This window comes from Coenobita brevimanus, chromosome 86 (genome assembly GCF_032717465.1).
Source record: "Coenobita brevimanus isolate Jiangsu-jjx chromosome 86, ASM3271746v2, whole genome shotgun sequence".
Lineage (NCBI taxonomy): Eukaryota > Metazoa > Arthropoda > Malacostraca > Decapoda > Coenobitidae > Coenobita > Coenobita brevimanus.
Genome location: NC_137039.1, coordinates 22,209,720 through 22,235,464, shown reverse-complemented (window position 1 = coordinate 22,235,464; position 25,745 = coordinate 22,209,720). Strand labels below are relative to the sequence as shown.

Genomic DNA, 25,745 nt, shown 5'->3' with positions numbered 1-25,745 from the left:
AATGTATTTTAGCCATAGGTGGGGTGGACATTGTCATTTTGGGGTACAGTTTACTAAGCTTGATTTTTTTCCAGACTTATATTTGAGATTTTCAGATTTTATTTGTTGGTTTTTAGTGAGTTATTTACAGGTGTCAGGCTTAGGCTAGCATCCTTGACAGCTGTTACACCATTTAGATTGGCTTTAAATTTGTTTTTGGGCTCATTTGGGTGGGTTTTGGGCATGGTTTGGGGGGAAACCCAAGGCTGGTAAAATCTACACATTGCTTTACATGTTAAAAGTACCCCAGTATATGATACCCAGCCTATCAATTGGGTTTTACCTAACCAATTACGTTGTTAAACCAGAGTACTGTACTGCACTGGTAGTCAAAACAGTTTAAAAACCATTCATGCAATCCAAATTAATGTCTGATATACTGGAAAAAGTCCGGATTAGCAGGGGGAAGTCCGGACGTAACTTTATCAGAATTTCGTATTTTTCGGAATGGTTTGGGCCCCAATTAGTCCATTTTATTGAGGTCTTACTGTATTACTGTACTCCATTCCCAAAAATGCATTCCAAAAATGCTTCCAACAATGGTGGGACCACTGGGAGCAGTGTGTGCAGTCCCAGGGAGACTACTTTGAAAGGGGATTAGGGTTTCAGATCGCCAGGTGAATAATTCTACTTTTCCAGGCCAAAGGTCAGATACTTTTTGAACAGTCCTCGTGTGTGTGACCATCACAACTGATCTCGCCATGCCCAGATCACCTCAGTTAAGACAATGCAGTAATGCCAACCCCCAACTGCCTCAACTTGTGACAATAAAGGCAATGAATAATTCTTTCAAAGGCTTAGAATAAGCCATGGTTCTATTGGTTTGTGTGTCCACTGTGCCACCACAAAGTGTCAAAAATAGGACTGGGACTAGAGGTCCCCCACTTCCAATCATCAGGCATTTGGGGTCCCGTACGCTTTACCTAGCAACCATCATGATTGGTGCCAGCAAGACAGTGCCCCAAAACCCCTGTCAAGCTGACAGCTGAGGGAAGACCCCTTGGCAAAACAGGGTCAGGCAACAGACACTGACTGTCATCCCCTTCCTCTTCTTAAATTGAGAGATTTAAATTATTACCAGGAGGGGATACATTCCCCTGTACAAAGGAAAAGGGGAAAAAGAAGTGTGTGGTAGACACAGGGGCATTTGCCTTCTTAGTGTAATAGGAAAAGTATATGTTAGGATATTTACTGACAGAGTTAGGGAAATAACAGAGGAATTTGTGGTAGGTGGGGACGCTCACCATCCACTGACTTCATGTAGTGCTGCTCTCAGGTGTCTGCCCTTTCCTCTCCTCCATCCTTCTTTCCTTCCATCCTCTTCTGTCTTTCTTTCCTTCTTTCTTTCCTCGTCCTTCTGCCTACGGGTGACTTTACACTCTCTCTTCTGTTTTTCCTTCCTTCTTTCCTTCCTCTTCCATCTGCCTGTGGGTGACTCTACACTGAGTGACAAGCCAAATGGTTTCCTGTACACCAGGAAACCATTTACTATGCTGGGTGGTATCCATATAACCAAATTTTGACGCCTGGTGGTTTAGTGGGTACTTACATCGCTCCAATCGGATTGAGCCGGTGCAGGTTTATGTCCAAGGGGTGGCTGGGGTTTACTGCCCACATAATGCCACTCAGGGATGAGTGAGGTTGGTCACTCTCATCTTAACCCGCCCCGTCCCGTCGACGTGTGGGTACGTTGCAACATTTTGCATTTGCCAGTCCCGACGACGTACTGGTACGTCGTGCAATTGCAAGGTCCCTAATTTGCACAATTTTCAATTTTTGCGCGTGATTTTTCGTACGTATACACGGTACACCTTTCTCTATTCCTCTACAAGATGCCAAGCAGGGACAATGCCTTACACCGCATAACCTCCCCCCTCCCCCCCTCACGCCATTGTCTCGGCAATTCACCTGTTATCAGTGACCTAGCCAGTAAAGACATTCAGGGCCAGAGTGATTCCCCAATCGATGACAATGTGGAGGACAAAGTTTACACAGCATTAGAGGAAGAAAGTCAGAAATAATGATCAGGTAATGTGGCAAAAGAAGGTCAGGTATGGTGATGAGTTAGTGAGTGAAACAATGCTTATAATGCCCATATTACTGTTTGAAAACCATTATACTCTCGTACTACATATAAATTCATACCAAGTAAATAAATAAATACCCTTTATGAGTGGTGTGAAATAGTTACCCTCCCAAAGAACTCGTTTTCTTTGGTGCCAGCCTGTTAGAAAACCCAGTCAGGTAAGGAGGTACTGGTACCTGGATCGAGTATTTTAAACCTCAGGTGAGCGATTTTTCTATGAATTTTCGATGTTTCTCACCAAAAGTGGAGGTTTTAGCCAAAAAAAAAAAAAAAAAAAAATCGAAAATACCTCGGGATTGGGGGGTGTCAGAGGTGCGAAATAGCTCGGGACGTGACGGGTTAAATGTCAGGACTAACTTGCCTAGCCCCAGGCTCCTACGCTCATCGTGGGGCAATGTAGGATTGGATAATGAAATGAAATGATGAATGATTAGTTGGAGAAGAACAGGGAGGTTTTAGGAAGGGAAGAGGCAGTGTAGATCAGATTTTCATTCATAGATCTTTAGTGAAAAAGTTTCTGGAGAAGGGAAAGAAGTTGTATGTAGCCTTCATGGATTTGGAGGAAACATCTGACAGGGTGGATAGACAAGGACTGTGGAAAGTATTAAGAATATATGGAGTAGATGGGAAGTTGTTGATGACCTTGAAGAGTATGTATGAGAGTGCTAAGGCTGCAGTGTACTTAGTGACTGATGCTATTTGAAGGTTGGATTGAAACAAGGATGAGTCATGTCTCCATGGTTGTTTAATCTGTATATGGCTGGGGTTATAAAAGAGATACAAGGTAGGGCAGTGGATGTTGAAGCAGCCCTTGTGAGAGAGGACAGTGTTTGGAAACTACCAGTACTGTTGTTTGCAGATGATACTGTGTTGTTAAGAGAAGACGATGGGGAGCTGCAAGGCTTGGTGGATAGGTTTGGAAGAGTGTGTAAGAAATGGAATCTAAAGGCTATGTAAGGAAGAGTAAAGTTATGGTCTTCAAGAGAAGTGAAGTCAGTGAATGTACTGTACAGTGAGGGTGGATGAGGAGGAAATGGAAAATGTGAGTGCATTTAAATACTTGGGTAGTGTGATGAGTAATGACGGAAGTTTAGAGGATGAAGTGCTTGAAAGGGTACAGATGGGAAGAAAGGTTGCTGGTTCTTTGAAAGCAGTAATAAGAAACAGGGAAGTGAGCATGGAAGTGAAAAAGCTACTACCTGACAGTATTGTGATACCAACCCTAATGTATGGAAGTGAAGCTTGGACCTTGTTGGAGGGACAGAAGTCAAGAGTGAGAGCAGTGGAAATAAGTTATTTGAAAGGAGCATGTGGAGTCATATGGAGAGACAGACTGACAAATGAGGAGGTGAAGGAGAGTTGTGGTGTGGATGTGGATGTGATAGGAAGCATTAGGAGAAACACATTAAGGTAGTTTGGACATGTGGAGATGATGGAGGTGAGAGACTGACGAGGAGAATATATGTGAGTGGGGTGGAAGGGGGGAGATGGAGGGGGAGGCCAAGGATAAGATGGAGGGATGGAGTGAAGAGGTATATGAGGGAGGGGGGTGTGAGGTGGGAGCAGGGCAATGAAATGGCAGAGGACAGGGAGACTTGGAGGCGATTTGTTTGTGGTCACCCCTTAAGGGATTAAGGCATCTGGCAATAGATAGATGGAGAGTATACAAACCCCACCCTAACTTCCGAAGACAAGGATGGGAGCCACCATTAAATATGGACAGGGGTGTGGGATCCAGGACAAGGACTATCCAGGTTTGATTCTGAGTTTTCCTCCTCCTTGGGACCTAGGTGGACAGCCAATCAAGGCTAACAAGCTTTACCCATCCTACTAAGTGGCTGTTGGCTTACATAGCTCATCAACCTTTTGACAAACCTTGTTTTTTGTCCGGCGGGGTGTCTAGCCATCCTCCCCATTGGCCCTGACCTGTACGGTTGCTGGTTTAGTCCCAAATGATCTGGTCATAAGGCAGGTAGAACAGTACTGGACTACATGTTACTAACAACACAAGCATCTAACCTGATGCATAATCTTCTCAGTATATATTGTACTCAATCTTTATTCACCAGATTTTTCAAATTTATGTCCCATTCATAAAATGAGGGTTGCCTATTCACAATGATCATGATAAGATGTCTTTTGATGACACTGCAGTGAATAAAGTATGAAGGAGCAACTATAACTGGTTGCTGAACAAGGAGTTTGAGTGGATCAATGATGACCAAATGCTGACCAAACCATTAAAAGGGCTGGCTGTTTGGGCAGAGTAAGAGTGGGTCAACCATGAAATAACCAAAATAAAAATTGATAAAGCAGCTGGGCCATCAAGTATTTTGGCTGAAATGTTGAAGACTTCAAGTGACGTAGGAAGTGAACTTTTTATCAGCTGAGTACAGACAACAGTATACAATTATGGTATTTGGTGCCTGGGATTTAATGGTCAGCTACACTATGAGCTTCTAAATAGATTATAACAATAAGGGTGATGCATTAACCCTTTAACGGCGGGTGTCATCCTAGAATGACATTGCAAAAACTGGACCAAACCGCGGGTGTCATTCTCGAATGTTTGTGAATATTTTGAATACCGCGCGTTTTTTCCGCGCGCCAAATGTTTCAAGGGAGAGTAGCTATTAAGTTCTTTCACTCCAGCCGACCCCCAACTCCCTCCTCCCACCCCCCGGGCCCCCCACCCCACCCCTGACCAAACACGCATCAATATCTGTCCAGCTGTGTGAGTGACAACACCGCTGATGTGGCAGTGAAGTGCGGGCAATTATAGTGCCTTTTACCTGTCTCAGTGAACACAGAGTGGGTGTTTATCGTATGTGCAGTGTTCATATATGTTTATAGTATTATTATCAGAATGAGGTTGGCATTTGGTAATGGTGTGTGAGCGAAAAATAGTGATTTTAGATCACTCACTTCTAATGGCACTGCCCAACCAGTGATAGTCAACGAAATCATGAAACCTACATCATTGCAAAGCCGAAGGTTAGTACTTTCTAATGGTACCTTATTTTTCGTTCTAGAATTATTCTGTGCAGAGTTATAAGGGTTTAAAGTTTGTTTACATTTTGGCTGGAACCCCCGCAGGGGGGGGGGGGGCCAGTCGGGTCAAAACAATGCCCGCAGTTAAAGGGTTAAGCATCACATGGTAAGAGTTTTGGAATGAAATGCACAGCAAGAGAAAATGCCTCAATGACAGTCAACATACAGTGAAGCCAAGGAAGGCAGGTATAAATGTGGGTCACATGGGTGGGCTTGGGTCAAGGAACCCTAGCAATGACCAACAAAAGTACGACACACAGGTTTTAAGCAAATGCAATGACCTGGTAATCAGATACCTCAAAGCACCCACTCCATTTCTCCTGAATAATTGAGTGACAGTACTGTATTATTAAATAATAATGGAAGAAATGAAATGCCCGTGTATTGCAAGAGAGCTGCTTCACATTGTCTTGAGTTGCAACTCTACTGTACCTGCAATATGCATAACATAACACTAATAAAACATTTACCGCAGAAATAACACCATGCTTCACAGTCCGAGCATAAACACATGAAGCCACATAGCAAGTTGGTAGAGGGCAACATTAAGATTTGAGGTCTGGCAGTAAACAAGCTTTGACTGTCAGTGGGTCAGCTGGGCATTTCTTCATATCAAGTTGTTGCTGGTGTTGAGTAACCCCAGTCTACCTGGCTGAGCAGACTCATCACACACAAGCAAGCAACCTCCCTTGCAGGGCCATTACATGCAGTGAACCTATGTTCCTTTGCAATGGACAGTCCCTAGCCACAATGGGACATGGGAATGAGTGCAGAGGTTTGGTTCCTGGATGGATGCTTCATTTGCATTGCTCTACCCAGTTAATAGCAATACCATAGTAGACTCCACATCATCATTCAGGTACAGTATATGATTATCTATGGTAAATGGTTTCCTAAACAACAGGAAACCATTAGGTTTGTCACTCAGTGTAGAGTCAACTGAGGAAGAAAGAACAGCAATAAAGTGACAGAAGAGCTGCGAGAAATAAGAAACGATAAGGGCAGGCATAGAAACGAATGATAAAGGTGAAGGAAGAAGCAGGCAGCATTACATCAAGTAAGTGGATAATGGTCACTTCCATCTACCATCTCACATCAAGTGCAGTAGTTAATTTAAGTTTGCAAACTCATATGCAGGGGTCTTTGTTCACGCCAGGGATTTGGGTAAATAAGAATATTCTGTCATATAATTAAAAATTATGCAAAAAAAAAAAAAAAAATGTGATTTAGATAAGCAAAAATCTGGATATCATTCACCTTGATACTGTGGGTATCCATATGGAACTTTATTCTTGTTCTTGCCAGATTATTTGATTCAGGAGAGGAAAATTGTTACTAGGTAATGGGCTAACAGTTTCAATTTCTGTGTTTCCCTTTCAAATTTCTAGATCATACTTACCCCCATCAAATGGCTGGAAAATGGGTTAAGATGAAGACAATTACAAAAATAAATAAATAAATACCTGTTTAGCCACATGTGCAAGATTTTTGTCCCTGGCAGTGAAACATCTGCCATAGACTTCACTCAGATACACAATCACCTCCCTCCTGGCTGCCTGGCATTCCTGCTCCGCCTCCGCCCCATCTCGCCCCACCATGCAACACTCAGGGGCCTCTAGTAGTAGTCGTTCAAAGAGTAGGAGTTGAAGGGTATCTGAGGCCAGTGGGGCTGAGGGGTCAGACAGGAGAACCCGGGGGTATGCATGGGAGTGGTTCGACCGTGTGGTAAACAGTAGCAGGCTCTCCAGGAAGGCAGTCTCTGCTTCCACATTTTGCCTGAAGTTGAGAGAAAAATCAGATACTGTGAAACAACTATATCCATCCATCCATCCATCATCCACTCCTACATTACCCAATGAGGAGCATACTGTAGGAGCCCAGGGCTAGGCAGTTGGTCCTGACATTTAAGATGAGAGTGAGAAACAACTATATCTGTCTATATAAAGGCATTCCTCACATACTGACTATGACCGTGACCTCAACTGGGATGTATGGGCTCCTTACAATCCACAGAAATTTCCAAGGGGTTTACACATGGCATGAAAATACTCTTCACAGTTCAAAAGCAATGATGGTTAGCTGTCCATAAATACATAAATAAATAAATAGAAGTCATAATCACCGTGGAGCTGAATTATCCCTGTACTTCATTTTCTTTTCACAACACTGGACAACAGTCCTCCTTCCATTATGTATCAAATATCTTTTATGTCACCACTAATATCCACCATCCACAATGAATACATGCTTGGGTTCTCTCATTCAGGACTGGAGAAATGATATTACCAGGAGTAATGACATGCTGGTGGGTCTTTTGGAAGATCAGTAAATCTGTTTTAATGAAAGCCAAGAGTATGAGCAGTGGAAAAGTGTTTATTGGAAAACGTGTGTGGAAGGCACAGAGTACACAGGATAAGAAACTGTTGTGATTCACAAAAACTGCAGAGTAGGGAAGTCTATTGGTAGCAAGACTGAAAGGAGGCTGCTAAGATGGTAAGGTCATATGGAGAAAATGGACATATATAAGGTAGTTCGTTTCGTTTCATTTCATTTTTGAAGGCTCCAACATGCTTGCATGCATCGGCCTTGGTCACCTCATGGCGGCTCTACATGCTGCTCAATCTCTGGCAGCTTCCCTATTTAGTCCCTTATCCCTGAGGTCACACTCTATGGCCTCGTCCCAGGTCTTTTTGAATATATGCTAGGGCTGCCTCATACAGAACTGGTGTATTGGCATTAGCGAGGGTGTTTTTATAACACCTCAGCACATCTTGTCGTACAGTATATCAGTAAAGTCTGCTGATGGCATTTGAATCCTTAAACTGTTCCCTACCCCAGGACTCAGATCCCTGCCCACTGGGACAACAGATCACCTCACTACTGACTCAGCCACTGTCTTCCCACAGTTTGTCTGGCTGAGCAGACCTGTCAGCCAAAGGTTGACGAGTGGGGTTGTCCCACATGTTCCCTATATTGTTGATGTGTTAATTTCTCAGTGTGGCATGTGCAGTGCAGTGCTCCATTATGTGTGTTATACTGTGTGGAGCTGTTCTTCAAGTAGGGCATGTGTCATCAATGATTTCACCTAACTCAAATCTAAGTAGGTAACTGAGGAAGGCTGGATGATGTCCTGATATAAGCCTAGCTAGGTATATATACAGGTATATATAGGGAACATGTGGGACAACCCCACCCATCAACCTGTGGCTGACAGGTCTGCTCAAGCGGACAAACTGTGGGAAGACAGTGGCTGAGTCAGTAGTGAGGTGGTCTGCTGTTCCAATGGGCAGGGATCTGAGTCCTGGGGTAGGGAACAGTTTGATTCTAATGCCATCAGCAGACTTTGCTGATATACTGTACCACAAGATGTGCTGAGGTATCATAAAAACACCCTCACTAATGCCAATACACCAGTTCTGTATGCGGCAGCCCTACCATATATTCAATATAGATGGCGGGTGTTAGCACTGAAGTGGTGACATGGATATGTATGGCATAATGGAGGACTGTTGGACCTCAGGGACCAGGCTATTATGTCTAAGCCCAGAGTTTAACTAATAAAAATTAAATCAGTAACAACTTCCATCTTATATAAAATCAATTACTGTTTAACTCAGTCCTTTGTTCACTATCATTACCAATATAGTGGGGTTATTATCATGCCATCAAGTGGAATGAACATGCAGCATTTTTTGAAAACAGAAATAATATTACCTTAAGCAAAAGTTACTGTATGTGTCCTTGAGGAATCAAGGTACTACTGGGAAATGCATGTACTTGTAGGTTATTACCTGAAGCAAAAGTTACAGTATCTGTCCTTGAGGAATTAAGGTACTACTGAGAAATGCAGGTATTTGTGGGTTAGGTTTTTACCTTATAATTCACTGAACTTCACAAACTGCGCACTTCTCTCCATACATAATGCTTATTATTTCTCTAATTCATGCATAAATGAGTTACTTCTTTTTAATTTATGTCAAAGGGAGGATTGATTATACTTAGTATCTACTGTATGTTACTGTATAATTATTATCTTTTCACATTAATGCTGGTTGTCAACTGTGCAAAATTCTATTCTGTTTAAAATAACCATATTTATCTTTTAATTACATCCACCTATGTAGTATCAACTGTTTATTACTAGTCAAGGGAAACTCCAGGCTATCTTTGTCATTCAGTGCTACAGCACAGCTCTGTATGCTGGGAGAAGTTCAGACCAACCTAACCCAGTCCTACCTATGCAATGGAACTCCTCTTCACATATCTCAACTGGTCAAACTGTCTCACCATCACAGCCACAGGACCAGTTTGGACAGGTCTAGACATGTCTAATTGGCTTGGAAAAATATGTTTCCAGTGAAATAAATGAATGACATACATGTTTATGGCACACACCTGATGGGTTATGAACACAAAAAGCTTACAACACTGAATTAAATCAGCTTAAGATCAATCATTAGTAATTTTCAAAAAAAAATTAAGAGAAATTTGAAGGTGGAGTATGCACTGCTGCATATCACGGGGTGGCTTACATATACCTGACTTTAAACACTACTACTAATAGTACTAACCGAATAATAATGATAATGATGATGGTTGATCATTTGTACATAGAAAGAATGGTAAAGTTATTATACAGTACTGTACTTGAATGACAGATGAGGTAAAAATTCTGCATTGTTCTGTTCAGGACTGCAGTAAATGAGAACATCCCTCTCCTGATTGTAATTCATTAGCAAGTTAACAAGGTACTGGTAATAGATAAATGAAGAGCATTTGTAGATTATTATTTTTAGCATCTGGATAATCATAATTCTAAAATATGAATGAGTAACAATTTTACCTGTTATCCTGTTGAGTGACTGATGGTGGAGTGATAAGAATTTGTTGCTGTTGCTCCAGTTGTTGCTGTCTGCTGTACTGTTCAGCATCTTTCAGTGAGGAGAAAAGAGCTGCAAATGGGTTGCCTTGTAACTTCTCCGACATGGCCTGCGGCATTAGAAAATACAAATACATGTATTCTGATTTAAGCATTCATTAGCAATTGTTAAACTTTTATTTATTTATATCTTTTACTTTGCACTCCTTCTCTGAAGATACCCTGAGGAGGAGACATCAAGCCACTTACAACTCCATCTAGGGATTTTAAATGGAAATGAGAGGAATCATCCTAGATTCACAAAACTAAGGAGAGGTTGTGCTACTTTATTAGCTCAATTTTAAAGGCAGTCCCCCGAGGTTGTCAACATCTCTCCTATTCACTCAAATCAAGCACTTAATGATGCGGTTCAAAGTGGTGTGGGTGGTGGCAATGCTTTGTCACTGCTCTCATTAAAATAAGATATTACATTATTGTAACACACACACACATACCTGCATGCATGTATGTGCCATGTATGTGCACACACACACACACACACACACACACACACACACACACACACACCGCTCGCTGGTGCAGTGGTAATGTTCTCGCTTGCCAACTGGTGGACGGGAGTTCGCGGCTCGCTCAGGTTGTGGAAAGTTTCACTGATGAAGTGGGTGGTTACTGTCTCCCTTGAGCAAGGGGATGGGTGTGTGTGTGTGTGAAGGTCACAGCCTTGCCCTTAGATCGGACTATATGAGCTCTCAGCTCCCTTCCGGAAGGGTAAAAAGCTGACGATCACGACCATCAAGTAATCCTGACCGACCCCGTGAATTACACACACACACACAATGAAAAAATGCAAGTTAAATGGACCTAATTCACTCAACAGGCTTAAGTTAGCTAGCTTGTATGTGGGAAATATGATGAGAGCAGGGGGAGAGGTTGCTGGAACAATGAGTAGGAGAGCAGATGTGCTTTGTGTGTTGTATGAGATGCAATGGACAGTAAAGTTAGCTAAAATGATTACATACAGTTTTCACATGAAAGAAGCAAGCCATCCCTACAATTTGAATAGGAAGTCATGGATGCAATGAAATCTGATGAGCCTTGGTTTTAAGGTAGGAATAAAATCTCCCTGGTTACTTGTCAAATTTATCCTCCAATTTGACTCACCATGCCATTAACTAGGTGAAAAGGGCTAAGGAATTTTGTGGGTCCTAGGGAATAACCCATGTATCAACTTCCCCACATCATCTACAGAGTAATGGTATGACTGAAAATAGTATACAGACAGTGAAGAGATTAATGAACAAGGCTGCCAAGGAAGGCAAAGACCCTTGTCTTAATATGCTGGACTACAGAGATACCCCTATTATGGAAAGTGCAAGGGCACATCAGTTATTCATCGCTAGGAGAACATGAACCACACTTCCTGCCTCCGAGGCATGTTCCGCCCACAGACACATGACCCATTGATTGTTGGTAACTTACTTCATAATTCACAATGTTTACAGAAGCACTATATTAATAAAGGCATCAGACTACTACCTGAACTAAAGGAAGGTGGTAAAGTTTAGTTACAATCAATGACAATTTAAGCAGAGTTGGCAGAAAGGGTCATTGTTGCACCCACGTCATACTTGCCGAACGACCAATGTGGACACATTTACAGAAGGGGCAGACAGCAGCTGCTAAGACCAATGAAAGTCCATACCCTGGAAACAAAGCACATGTTTATCATTCCTATGATTAGAGAACAGAACTGTCAACTGGAAAAGGGGTTGCTTTGATTCCTCAAGTCAGTAAGAGGCTGGCTGAACCCAGAGAATCAGCAAACAGACTAGAAAGTATGATAAAAGAAGATAGGAGTGAAACTAGTATGTCTAGAGGCAGACTGGTACGAACCTCTAACAGGTCAGATCTATAAACAATGTAGTTTTTGCTTAAAAGGCAAATTCAACGATACTGGGAATATGCTGATGAAGAGTCTGATAATTTTATGCAAGACTGTCTATTTCTGGATATTATTTGTTTATTCATAATTTATCCTGAAAGGAAAGATGCAGTGATTGTTTTATTTATTCTACCTATTGCCAGACACCTCAATCCTGTAAGGGGTGGCCACAAACAAATCACCTCCATGTCGACCTGTCCAATGCCACTTCACTGCCCCACTCCCAGCGCACACATCCCACTCTCATATACCTCTTCATTCCATCCCTCCATCTCAGCCTCAGGCTTCCCCTCGCTCTCCTCCCCTCCAACACACTTGCGCACAGTCTCCTCGTTAGTCTATCACTCCCCATCCTCTCCATATGGTCAAACTACCTAAATGTATTTCTCTAATACTTTCTGTCACATCTACACCACAGCGTTCCTTCACTTCCTTATATGTCAGTCTGTCTCTTCATGTAACTTCACATGCTCCTCTCAAATATCTCATTTCCACTGCTCTCACTCTTGACTTGTGTCCTTTCAACAAGGTCCAAGTTTCACTTCCATATGTTAGAGTTGGTATCACAATACTGTCATGCAGTGACTTTTTACTTCCATGCTCACTTCCATGTTCCTTATCACTGCTTTCAAAGAACCAGCAACCTTTCTTCCCTGTTGTTTTATTCATTAGCTATATATAATGTTGCAACTATTATTTCATTGGTACAGTGAATAGTAATTATTATTTCATTTACTGTACAGAGCACTTTTTTTTTTTTTTTATTATGCTGAATTTTTTTGTTTTGTTTATGTACTGTCACAGAGTATTGTAACAAAACAGAATACAGTACAGTACACGTATATTGCCACGTGACAAAGGGAACCATTTCTCTCTTTTTTCTCCACTATTTGTCTATGAATAACACAGCACTGGGAAACATTGTATTACAGTTTGCAACTGCATTCCCAATGAAGGCTCTGAAGTTGTGCAAAGTGAATCATAAAGCCTGGCAAGGTGGGGGAGCTGGAAGGGGCAATGCTCACCCTTAGTAGGTTTTCTAAGGGTCTGAGGGGTGAAGCACCTCAGTTAGGTTCCAGTAGAAACGTAAGTAAGATCTGAATCCATTACAAACCTTATGAACCATAATGTTTTTGTGGTATTTCTTTCTTTCTTTTTTCTTTTGCTTTATTTCTACTGTAAAATGTGTAAATGTACATTTTACTTTAAGCAGCACTAAGACCTTCCCATCTCAACTCCTATTCCTCCAGCTTGTTTTCTGTATTGGTCTATTTTCAGGGTGGTAAACCATTATATTTAGTTTACGTTTCCCCCCACTGTTATCATTATGTTCCTCATGTCTCACCAATGTTTGATGTTTTCAGGCATAATGGAAGACGTACTCAAACCTACCCAAATTCATTTAGCTACTTTTTCTGTTGCATTTGTTTTCCTTTTTTACCAATTTTATGGGCATAAAAGGTTTTACTGTTGACTTAGCTTCTTGGCTGATCCTGTTTTCTTGTATTATTATTATCTGGACCACTGATGCCATATTCATTGTCCAACAGGTTCTGGAAAAATCTATAGGAAAGATAAATCTATAGGAGAGAAAGTTGATTAGGAGAAGGTCTTTGACAGAGTCCCTACAGAGGTAGTGACGTGGGCAATGAGAAAACTTGGGACTGATGTGTGTGTGTGTGTGTGTGTGTGTGTGTGTGTGTGTGTGTGTGTGTGTGTGTGTATTTACCTATTTGTATTTACCTATCTGTAGTATACAGGAATTGAGCAATGCTCGTGTTGTCCTGTCTCCATATCCACATTTATCAAGTCTACCTTTACACATATGAATGTTTTTCTCATGCACCACCTCTTTGTCTAAGTCGTTCCAAATATTTAAGTATTTACCTAATATACCTAATTGTGATATACATGGAATGTACTATATATGTGTGTGTGTGTGTGTGTGTGTGTGTGTGTGTGTGTGTGTGTGTGTGTGTGTGTTTCTTTTTAATGCAATGAAGAAGGAACCAAAGGCCAGTCAGAGTCTCTTCTTTCCAAGAATAAAAAACAAAAACAAGAAAACAGAGAGCCAAATTCATGATATGTATGTGGGTGCTCACACCCAGGTGAGAGTGAATGGAGATTTGAGTGATGAGTTTTCCATGATTGTTACCATGCATCAGGGGTTAGTCTTCAGCCCCTTACTGTTTATCATGGTGCTCGATGCCCTCTCATGTGACTTCAGAAATCAACTCTCATGGGAGATGATGTATGCTGATGACTTCACGTTGACTGCAGAGAATGAAAGGGAAGCAGAAGAAAGTGGAGAGATGGCACGGGGCACATGCGTTTGAGAACAAATGCAGATAAAACAAAAGTAATGGTACCTCAGACTGGTGGCAGTACTGTCAAAGAGGGAGAGTGGTAACGTGCAGTTTGCCACAAGGGTGTGGGAAGTACAGTAATTTCACCTTATGCAGTATTTATGATAAGTGGGAGCATAAGAGATGTTGTAATATTAGAGACAGACTATGAGATAATGCCGATTTCATGTGCGCAATGTGCTAGGAAGAACATTTGGAGATCGTCAGGCATGAAAAGACTGATCTTGCTGGTTAGTTTCTAGAGTGTGTGGAAGAGTTTTGTTACTTGGGAGACATGTCATGTGGTGGAGGTGGGACTGGAGTGAGGAGTGGTTGGAAGAAGTTCAGGGAGCTGTTGCTTCTCCTGGCATTGAGAAGGCTCTCTCTCCGTGCTAAGGGATCTTTGTACGGTCGACCCTCGATTCTACGGACCCTGACTCAACGGATTTCGGATGCAACGGACAATATATGCTGGCAGAGAATCGCTCCGGACACCAGTCATTTGTCTGTCATTTGAAAGCTTGTCATTACAGGTATATCTTTTTTCACATCTGACTACATACAGTATTTCTCTTTACAGGTACAAAAATAAATGATACTGTAGTTGAACATAAAAAATTACTGTAACACAGTACTGTACTGCACAGTACACCATGAAGCAAGTCATAATACAGAACATCTTTTTTCATTTCTAACTACATACAGTATTTCTCTTTATTGGTACAAAAATAAATGATACTGTAGTTGAACAAAAAAAAATTACTGTAACACAGTACTGTACTGCACAGTACACCATGATGCAAGTTGTAATATAATGGGTCCATAGAAGACAGGATATTGTGAGGTAAACTAGTCCGCGATGATGTCGCTGCACCTCATCGTCAATACCATCATATTTCTTTTGCTATTTTTTGAGTTTCAGGCTATTTTTCCCTTCACTTTCAAGCAGCGGACTTTTTCAAGCCATTAGTCCGTTGAATCGAGGGTTGACTGTATGTGGCATGTGTTAGGAGTGTAATGCTGTATGGTAGTGTGATCTGGCCAGTAATGAAAGAGGATATTCATACGATAAAATGTATAGAAATTACAATGATTAGGTGATGTGTAGTGCATCCTTGAATGCGAGGCCTGAGGGGGCTAGGTTTACGACTAAGGAACTGAGAGGAAGGATGGGTCTGGAGTGTATGGGTGTTGTGATGAGAAGTAGATTGAGATGGTCTAGGCATGTGGAGAGGATGGAGGATGACAACTGGGTGTGGAAAGTGAGAAGTCTGAATGTTGGGGGTAGGAGTCCGATAGGCAGGCTGAAAAAGAACTGGGACGAAGTCATAGAGTGTGACCTCAGGGATATGGGACTGAATGGGGAAGCTGTCAATGATCGAGCAGCATGGAGAGCCGCCATTAGGCGGCCATGGCCAACATATGCATGCATACTGGAGCCTCTATGTTTTTCAGCTGTTTGTTTGTTAGTCTGTTGTCTGTTATCAGGATTATTCAAAAACTAAAAGAGAGATTTGGACCAAATTTTGCAGGTAAATAGCCCATCTCCCAAGGAACAATCAATTAACTTTTGGACTGATGTTTGTCAGTCTGTTTGTCTGTAAAACAGGAATACTCAAAAACTAAGAAGGATATTTGGACCAAATCTGATGTGTAGATAGCCCATGTCCCAAGGAACAATTGATTAACTTTTGAGACTGATCCAGAACATTTTACAAATTCTGGATCCAGAAAACACTCTTTGTGAAACCCTAATGATCTAATCAATGATGAGAAAACTTAACCCACTATGAAGAGTGGTTTCGAAATTACATTTCTTTGTCAGCAAGATGTGCTCCACTGAGAGCCCCTCTAGTTAACGAATGAAATAAACAATTTCATGGGTGTATTAAAGGACATATTTATATTTACTCGTATATTGGCTAAGTTAGGTTAGATTAGGTTAAATTGCTAGGTTAGGTTAGGTTAAGTTTACTTGGGTTAGTTTAGGTTAAAATGTAAATTAGGAAGAGATACTAAAAGGCAACCAGGTTGCCAAAAATAAATTTTGGGAGACTTTGTGTATGCTGGATTAAGACTTTCCCATCACACTTGAGAAACAGAGAAGATACAACAGAATAGACATGGCTAAAAACAACTGGGAAAGGCTGACCAATTGAAATGTTTATTGTTGTAAAGGTATGCAGAGTACATATACTGTACAGCAAAAAGAGGTGGTGGATATTGGACTTTCTGACCACTACTTGGTGGTGGCCAGAATTAGGATTCAAGTAAGATGGAGGAACAGAAGAAGGGAAAGACGAGAGGAAGAAGTAGTTGCAAGGAGAGTGGAAAGGTTACAAGAGGATGAGAAAAAGGCAGAGTATAAGAGAGAAGTGGAGGAATGATTGGGCAAATATGAATTGGAGCAGATGGGAGACGTGGAAGGTGTGTGTAGGATATTTACAGAAGAAATATGTGCAGCATGTGATGTGGTGCGTGGAAGGAAGAGAAGACGGAGGGGGGTGCAAGGAACAGCGTGGTGGAATGAAGAGGTAAGAAAGGCTGTGGCACAAAAAAGAAAAGCATACAATGAATGGATGAGAAATAGGGGCGTGGAAGAAGTTGAGAGGCGGAAGAGAGAGTTATATGTAGAAAGAAAGAGAGAGGTGAAAACATTAGTAAGAGAGAGTAAGAAGAGAGTGGATGAGGAATTTGGAAGGAATTTGAGTGTAAAGTGGAGGGACTGTAAGAAAATGTTCTGGAAAGAGGCGAAAAGAGTAAGACAGGGTGGAAGTGACATTAGCAGGGGAGTGAAAGATAAAAATAGTAGATTACTAGTGGAGAAGGGAGAAAAAGTGAGCAGATGGAGAGAGCACTTTCAGGAATTGTTGAACATAGAGGATGAAAAGAATGCGAGTATAAGTGGCTGGGGAATGGCTGGGAGAAGGAGGGAGGTGAGAAGACAGGAAGAAATCAGTAGGATAGAAGTTGTGGAGGCAATGAAGAAAGTTAAATCGGGGAAAGCCCCAGGAATTGATGGAGTGTGTGGTGAAATGCTGAAGCATGGGGAAGAGATAGTAGTAGAATGGATGTGGAAGATATGCAGATTGGCCTGGGAGGAAGGTAGAGTCCCGGAGGATTGGAAGTCAGGTATAATTATTCCCTTGTACAAAGGAAAAGGGGAAAAAGAAGTGTGTGGTAATTATAGGGGCATTTGTCTTCTTAGTATAATAGGAAAAGTGTATGGCAGGATACTTATTGACAGAGTTCGAGAAAGAACAGAGAAATTAGTTGGAGAAGAACAGGGAGGCTTTAGGAAGGGAAGAGGTTGTGTAGATCAGATATTCATTCTTAGATCTTTAGTGGAAAAGTTTCTAGAGAAGGGAAAGAAGTTGTATGCGGCTTTCATGGATTTGGAGAAAGCATATGACAGGGTGGACAGACAAGGATTGTGGAAAGTGTTAAGAATATATGGAGTAGATGGGAAGTTGTTGAATGCTGAGAAGAGTATGTACGATGGTGCGAAGGCTGCAGTGCGTGTGGATGATGAACTAAGTGAATTTTTCTCTTTGAAAGTTGGGTTGAAACAGGGATGTGTCATGTCTCCATGGTTGTTCAATCTGTACATGGATGGGGTAATAAAAGAGGTACAAGGTAGGGTAGTGGATGTTGGAGTGGCCCTGGTGAGAGAGGATAGTGTTTGGAAACTCCCTGTACTGTTGTTTGCTGATGATACTGTGTTGTTGAGTGAAGATGAAGGGGAGCTGCAAGGCTTGGTGGATGAGTTTGGGAGAGTGTGTAAGAAACGGAATCTAAAGGTGAATGTTGGGAAAAGTAAAGTGATGGTCTTTGAGAGGGGTGAAGTTAGTGAATGTACAGCGAGGTTGGATGGTGAGGAATTGGAAAATGTGAGTACGTTTAAGTACTTGGGTAGTGTGATAAGTAAGGATGGAGGTTTGGAGGGTGAAGTGCTTGAAAGGATACAGCAGGGAAGAAAGGTTGCTGGTTCTTTGAAAGCAGTGATAAGAAACAGGGAAGTCAGCATGGAAGTGAAAAAGTTACTACATGACAGTATTGTGATACCAACTCTAACGTACAGAAGCGAAACTTGGACGTTGTTGGAAGGACACGTCAAGAGTGAGAGCAGTGGAAATGAGTTATTTAAGAGGAGCCTGTGGAGTCACATGGAGAGACAGGCTGACGAATGAGGATATAAAGGAGCGTTGTGGTGTGGATGTGGATGTTAAAGGAAGCGTTATGAGGAACACACTGAGGTGGTTTGGCCATGTGGAGAGAATGGAGGGTGAAAGACTGACGAAGAGAGTGTATGTGAGTGAGGTGGAGGGGGGAAGAGGGAGGGGGAGCTGAGGATGAGATGGAGGGAAGGGGTGGAGAGGTATATGAGAGAGGGGGGTGTGAGTTGGGAGCAGGGCAGTGAAATGGCGGGGTACAGGGCAACTTGGAGGCGATTTGTTTGTGGCCACCCCAAACGGGATTGAGGTGTCTGGCAATAGATAGATAGATAGATAGGATATTGCTACACACTTCCTTCAGCAAAACACAGCTATACATAGTCAGAGGTTATAAATTTGTGCATACAATGTACAGCAAAACGAGGTGGTGGGTCTTGCCACACACTCCATCAGCAAATAAAGATGTAGTAACAAATATTTAGCAGATACAACATATACTATTAACGTAAAGGAATCTGTGAGATATATCACACATAAAGTAACCTAACCTACTCAACTCCCCCCCAAAAAAAAGAAAAAAAAAAAAAAAATCATTTACCATCCTAAAAATAACCAGAAAAATATACATAACTATCAGGAAGAAGGGAAACTGAAATGGTATTGGGCTTCTGTTGCTTAATGCAAAATGTATGTTTACCCAGAAAAGTGAAAATCAGCATCTTCCCTCACCTGACCACCATTCCTCACTCATCCCCTGTTATTACCCAGGCAGCTTTTAGACCAGATAATGAAAGTAATGGAGAGAGTCCTAAAAAGTATGATTAGAGAAAAAGTGAATATAGACTAGATGCAGTTTGGCTTTATGCCAGGCAACGGGACCACTGATGCCACATTCATTGTTCGACATCTTCAGGAAAAATATACGATATAGGAAAGAAAAGGGAATTGCACTTTGTTTTTGTTAATTTGGAGAAGGCCTTTGACAGAGTCCCTAGCGAGGTGGTGAGGTGGGCAATGAGAAAGCTTGGGATCGAGGAGTGGCTGGTTAGAGTCGTTATGGCGATGTATGTGGGTGCTCACACCCAGGTAAGGGTGAATGGAGATTTGAGTGATGAGTTTTCTGATAATGTTGGTGTGCATCAGGGGGTCAGTCTTGAGCCCCTTGTTGTTCATCATGGTACAGTACTTGAAGCCCTCTCACGTACCTTCAGAAATAAACTCCCACGAAAGATGTTGTATTTTTTTTTTTTTTTTTTTTATGCGAGGAAGAAGGAACCAAAGGCCATGAGCCCGCAGTAACAGTTCCCTCCAAGAGAAAAACAAAATACAATAGAGAGCCAAATTCAAAATCCGATCATTTTGAGATGCCTGGACACACTGCGTTTGAAAGACTGGAGATCATAGGCAGGAGGAAATACAGATGGAGGGAGACAGTTCCAGAGCTGACCTGTTGCATGAATGAAAGACTGGGAGTAACGGTTAACTCTTGCATTAGAGAGTTGGACAGAAAAGGGATGAGAGTTTGCTGCCAGACGGGTGCTACGCGCCCGTCGTAGAGGTGGAGGAATGCAAGCAGACAGTTCAGAGGAGCAGTGACCATTAAAGTAGCGATAGAAAAGAGATAAAGATGCAACAGTGCGGCGAAAAGACAGAGGTTGAAGGGAGTCAGTAAGAGGAGGAGAGTTAATGAGACGAAAAGCCTTTGACTCCACCCTATTGAGAAGAGCTGTATGTGGGGAGCCTCCCCACACATGAGAGTTGTACTCCACACAGGGGCGGATAAAACCCCTGTATAGAGTCAACAATTGTGCAGGGGTAAAGAAAGAGCGGAGTCGGCTTAGCACACCCAATCTCTTGGAAGCAGAGTTTACAAGAGATGTAATATGATCTTTCCAAGATAAGTCCCGAGTAAATGAAACCCCAAGCATGTTCAAGGATGATGCAGGATTAATCTGAATATTATTAAACATTAGTGGGTATACCTGTGGAAGATTTTGTCGGGTTGATAGGTGTAAGAACTGAGTCTTAGAAGCATTAAAGACAACCATATTATTTTTACCCCAGTCAGAGATATGAGCCAAGTCAGACATTAGGTGTGCCATAGCCTCATCCCTTGTTTCTTGAAGTAACTGTTGAGATGGGCGTTGCGGGAACCGAATGGAAAGGTGAAGGGTGGAGTCATCAGCATATGAGTGGATAGGGTTAGATGTACAGCTTAGAAGATCATTGATGAATAAAAGGAAGAGAGTTGGTGATAGGACAGAGCCCTGAGGAACACCACTGTTGATAGATCTAGGAGAAGAACGATGGCCGCCTACGACAGCAGCTATAGAACGACCAGAAAGGAAGCTAGCGATGAAGGTACAGATAGAAGGATAGAAACCGTAGGAGGGCAGTTTGGAAATTAAAGATTTATGCCAGACTCGATCGAAAGCCTTTGAGATGTCAAGTGCAATGGCAAAGCTTTCGCCAAAGTCCCGAAAGGAGGATGACCAGGAGTCTGAAAGGTAGGTGAGAAGATCGCCAGTGGAGCGTCCCTGACGGAACCCATACTGACGATCGGAAAGAAGGTTGTGATAGGAAAGATGCCTTAAAATTTTTTATTAAGAATTGACTCGAAAACTTTTGAAATACAGGACGTTAAAGCAATTGGACGATAGTTGGAGGGTTGGGAGTGGTCACCCTTCTTTGGGACTGGCTGAATGAGAGCAAACTTCCAGCAAGAAGGAAAGGTACAAGTTGACAGACAAAGGCGAAATAGTTTGCCTAGGCAGGGTGTAAGCACAGAAGCACAGTTTTTGAGAACAACAGGAGGGACCCCATCAGGCCCATATGCCTTGTTAGTACTGAGGCCAGTAATGGCAGAAAATACATCAACTGAAGAAATTTTAATGTCAGCCATGAGGAAGTCAGAGGGGGAAGTGATGGAGGAACAGCACCGGAATCGTCTAAGGTGGAATTGGAGGAGAAAGTCTGTGCGAAGAGATCTGCTTTATCAGTAGAAGAAATAGCTACAGAACCATCAGAGTAGAAAAGAGGAGGGAAGGATGATGAGGTAAAGTTGTTAGAAAGATTTTTGGCAAGGTGCCAGAAGGAGCGGGAAGAATTCGAGTTGGAGAGTTGAGAGCATTTAGTATGGATGAAATTATTTTTAGTAGAGCGAAGAACAGACTTAGCACGATTCCGGGCAGAAATGTAAAGATTATGTGATTCAGGGGTGGGTTGGCTCCGGTACCTTTTGTAGGCCTTCTCCTTGTTGCGGACAGCATTAGAACAAGCGTGATTAAACCAAGGCTTTCTTGCGTTAGTCAAAGGATATGAGAAAGGAATGTATGCTTCCATGCCCGAGAGAATAACCTCCGTAATGCGCAAGGCACACTCAGATGGCTCACGGCCATGGAAGCAATAATCATTCCAGGGAAAATCAAAGAAGTACTGCCTGAGGGCCTCCCAGTCCGCAGCTCCAAAATGCCAGAGACGACGTTTCCCTGGAGGGTCCGCAGGCCGTACTGGAGCGATAGGACAGGTTAAGGTAATAAGGTTGTGATCGGAGGAGCCCAACGGAGAGAAAAGATTAACAGAGTAAGCAGAAGGATTAGTTGTGAGGAAGAGGTCAAGTATGTTGGAGCTCTCTCCAAGGCGGTCAGGGATACGGGTAGGGTGCTGTACAAGCTGCTCTAGGTCATTAAGGATAGAAAAGATGTAGGCTTGTTCACCAGGTGGATCCGTGATGATGATTTGATGCTGGCTGCAGAAAATGAATGGGAGGCAGAGGAAAGATTTAGGAAATGGAGAGATGGTATGGGGCACAAGGGCTTAAGAATAAATGCAGATTAAACAAAAGTGATAGTACCTAGAGCTGGGAGCAGTACTATCAAAGAGGGAGAGTGGCCATGTGCAATTTGTCACAAGGGCATGGGAAGTAATTCCATCTTGCGCAGTGTTTGTGATAAGTGGGTGCGTAAGAGATGTACGGTAGTGGTATTTGAGGTAGACTCTGAGATAATGCTGATTTCATGTGTGGAGTGTGTCCGGAGAGCATGTGGATACTGCCAGGAGTGAAAGGACTGAACTTGCTGGTGAGTCTCTTGAGTGTGTGGAAGAGTTTTCTTAGTTATTTGGGAGACATAGTATGCTTTGGAGATGGAGCAGGAGCTAGCTCTGTGGCTAGAAAGAGGAGTGGTTGGAAAAAGTTCGGGGAGCTGCAGCCTCTCCTGACATTGAGAGGGCTCTCCCTCCATGTTATGGGATCTTTGCATGTGGCATGTGTTAGGAGTGTAATGTTGCATGGTAGTGAGACCTGGGCAGTAAAGGAAGAGGACATTCGCAGGCTCAAACATACAAAAATGGCAATGATTAGGTGGATGTGCAGTGCGTCCATGAGTGCAAGGCTTGGGGGGTCTAGGTTTACAATGGAAGAGTTGAGAGATATGGTAGGATGGGACTGGAGTGTACTGGTGTTGTGATGAGGAGAGGTAGATTGAGATGGTCTGGGCATGTGGAGAGGATGGGGGATGATAACTAGGTGCAGAAAGTAAGAAGTGTTAATGTTGGGGGTAAGGTAGTGAGAGGTAGGTTGAAAAAGACCTGGGACGAGATCACTGAGGGACTAAATAAGGAAACTGCCAGAGATCGAGCAGCATGGAAAGCAGCCACTAGGTGATCAGCGCTGATGCATGCAAGCAAATTGGAGCCTTCAAAAACGAAAACACAAAGGAAGGGCATTGGTCATAACTCAGAAATGATTAATTTTGGAAAATTGATGGTTGGGAGCAGGGGAGTGAAATGGCGGGGGACAGGGCGACTTGGAGGCGATTTGTTTGTGGCCACCCCAAACAGGATTGAGGCGTCTGGCAATAGATGGATAGATAGACAAAACAACTGACACGTAGAATACCTGGCACTATAACATAGGGTGCATGTATGTCTTAAATTCAATTCCTATTACTCCAGTTTTGTTTTCGGTATTTTTCTGACTACTGCATTTTCATGGTGGTGAAGAATTGTTTTATGCTGAATTTTTCCCCTCTTGCTCTCTCATCATGTTCCTTATGCCTCAACGACATTTGTGATTGCACTTAATAAAACATACTTGAATCTTGGTTAAGTTTGGCTAAATTTCTAAAGCTGGTCAGATTAAAATGCAGGGTTAGGTTCGGTTACATTAAAACATATGGTTAGAAACTAAAAGGCAACCAGGAGGTACCAGTATGCTGGGGCAACTGTCCACCATTACACTTGAAAAACAGTTGATACAGAAAACAAAACTTGGCAAAAAAAAAAAAAAGAGAAAGATGTTCAACATAAAACACTTATTTACCTCTCCAAAAATAAAAACTTGATATACTGTTAGGAAGAAGAATAACAGATTTGGCAAGGGGCTTCTGCTGCTTAAAGGAAACTGTATGTTCATCTAATGCAGGCCTTCTGAGGGGACAGGGGAAGGCTGCCATTAAAAAAAATAATGTAACTGCCCAATTGCAATTTGCAAACAGATATGCACATTTCATTCAACCAATCAACAGACGAGCGGCCCTGCACAACAGCACACCTCAGATTACCTTCATTGGTAACTGACCTGGCGCAGTCCACTAGGCTAAAAGAAAAAATAGAATATCCATGTCGTGTATGTCTCGCTTACTCCAACTACTGAAATTTTTAACTACAAAATCTTTTTAAAAAGTCAATCAAAATCCGGCACTAATATGCTAAAACACCTCCCTATCCATTATTTTTATCTTTTACTTCATTAAGACAACTTACTTGATAAAAAGCCTGTAGATGAAGAAAATAGACCTACTGGTCAGAATGACATCATGTTTGTTGTGACGTGGCCACTGTTACCAGACCATACTCAGGCAATGTCATAAATTCATAACACTATTTTTTTTTTGTCGCAGGCTAATGAATTGGTCAGTCAAGATCATTTGGCATTTATTAAAATAATTAACTTACGTAATACTGTTACTCCTTAAGGACTCCAATTTGTTGAAGTATGGAAAGTTTCGTTGTTGTTTACTGTCAATCACGTATGGCAAATGTGGCGGTATCGTCTGCTTCTCAGGATTGTGACTTTAAGAAATGAAACCCCCCTCCCCTCTATAAAAAGAGGGGGAGTATCTGTGACGGAAGGTGGCTCGCAGTATTTAAAGCCCCATTTTCCACTGATACTGAAGCAACGGTCTTGCCGGTTTGAAAGCCGTATTTTCCACTGTCCATCTGAGGCAACGTTTCTCAACTTTTTTCGTTTGTTTACCGTGTCTGGCAGAAAATACCCCAGCAGCACTGCCAGCTGTAGAAGCAATGAAAACTTGACATCGATATTTAAATTCAGTTTTTTGGATTGAATATACAAGCAAAGTCCAGATTTGGTCAAACGGTTATGCACTGCTTAATAGTATACTCTGATGCATAGCCAGAACTGAAGTGAATAATGGATTCTTTGCGCCAGATATGCCTTGCAGTGGAACAGAAACGGGGAAGATGTACTTTCTAAGCGGTTTTGGCGTAGAAGTAGTCTTGGTATGAAGTAGCTTTGGTGCTGAAGTAACTGAGCGATGAAGTGGCTCATTGTTAAATCTTGGCGGTGAAGTGGTCTTGATTTCTTCCCATACTGGGATATTTATCAGTGAAAAGATTTACCATTTACCGGTAACTCATAAGGCTGTGCTGCTGGATTCTCAGGATATTCTATCTATCTGTCTTCTACCAGACGCCATAATCCCGTATGGGGTGGCCATTTGACTTTGAGTTAGTTGTTTTACGAGGAGGGACACTAACCCTCCACCAACCCACTTGTTGAGACGTAGGGAGCACGTATGGTTTGGTTATATGGTTACCACCCAGTGTTGTAAATGGTTTCATGGCTTACAGGAAACCATTAGGCTTGTCACGCAATGTAAAGACACCTGTAAAGGAAAGAAAAGCAATAAGAAGTGACAGGATATTAATGCTGAATATTGCTATACTTTTGTCAAATGCAATATTAACACGGGTAATGATACACTTTACTTGAAGCAGTTGTCTGCCTGCCCTCCTGTCTTCCTATTTCTCCCATCTTTCCCGTCACTTCTTATTGCTTTTCTTTCCTTTACAGGTGGCTTTACGTTGAGTGACAAGCCAAATGGTTTCTCGTAAGCCAAGAAACCATTTACAACGCTGGGTGGTAACCATATAACCAAACCATACGTGCTCCCTACGTGTCGACAAGTGGGTTGGTGGAGGGTTA

At 42.2% G+C, this 25,745-nt stretch overlaps 1 protein-coding gene across 1 annotated transcript in view; it reads right to left on the bottom strand.

Annotated features, from left to right (window-relative positions):
• Ube4A (Ubiquitination factor E4A) overlaps positions 1–24,347 on the bottom strand; it is a 200,247-nt gene extending 175,900 nt beyond the window's left edge. Inside the window, exons 1-3 of the mRNA XM_080280834.1 lie at positions 24,281–24,347; positions 10,020–10,165; positions 6,640–6,952 (exon numbers count right to left, since the gene is read on the bottom strand). Of these exons, the coding sequence (XP_080136960.1) occupies positions 6,640–6,952; positions 10,020–10,162 (456 nt within the window). The 5' untranslated portion in view covers positions 10,163–10,165; positions 24,281–24,347. The remainder of the gene's footprint in view (positions 1–6,639; positions 6,953–10,019; positions 10,166–24,280) is intronic.
• Positions 24,348–25,745: the final 1,398 nt, after the last annotated feature.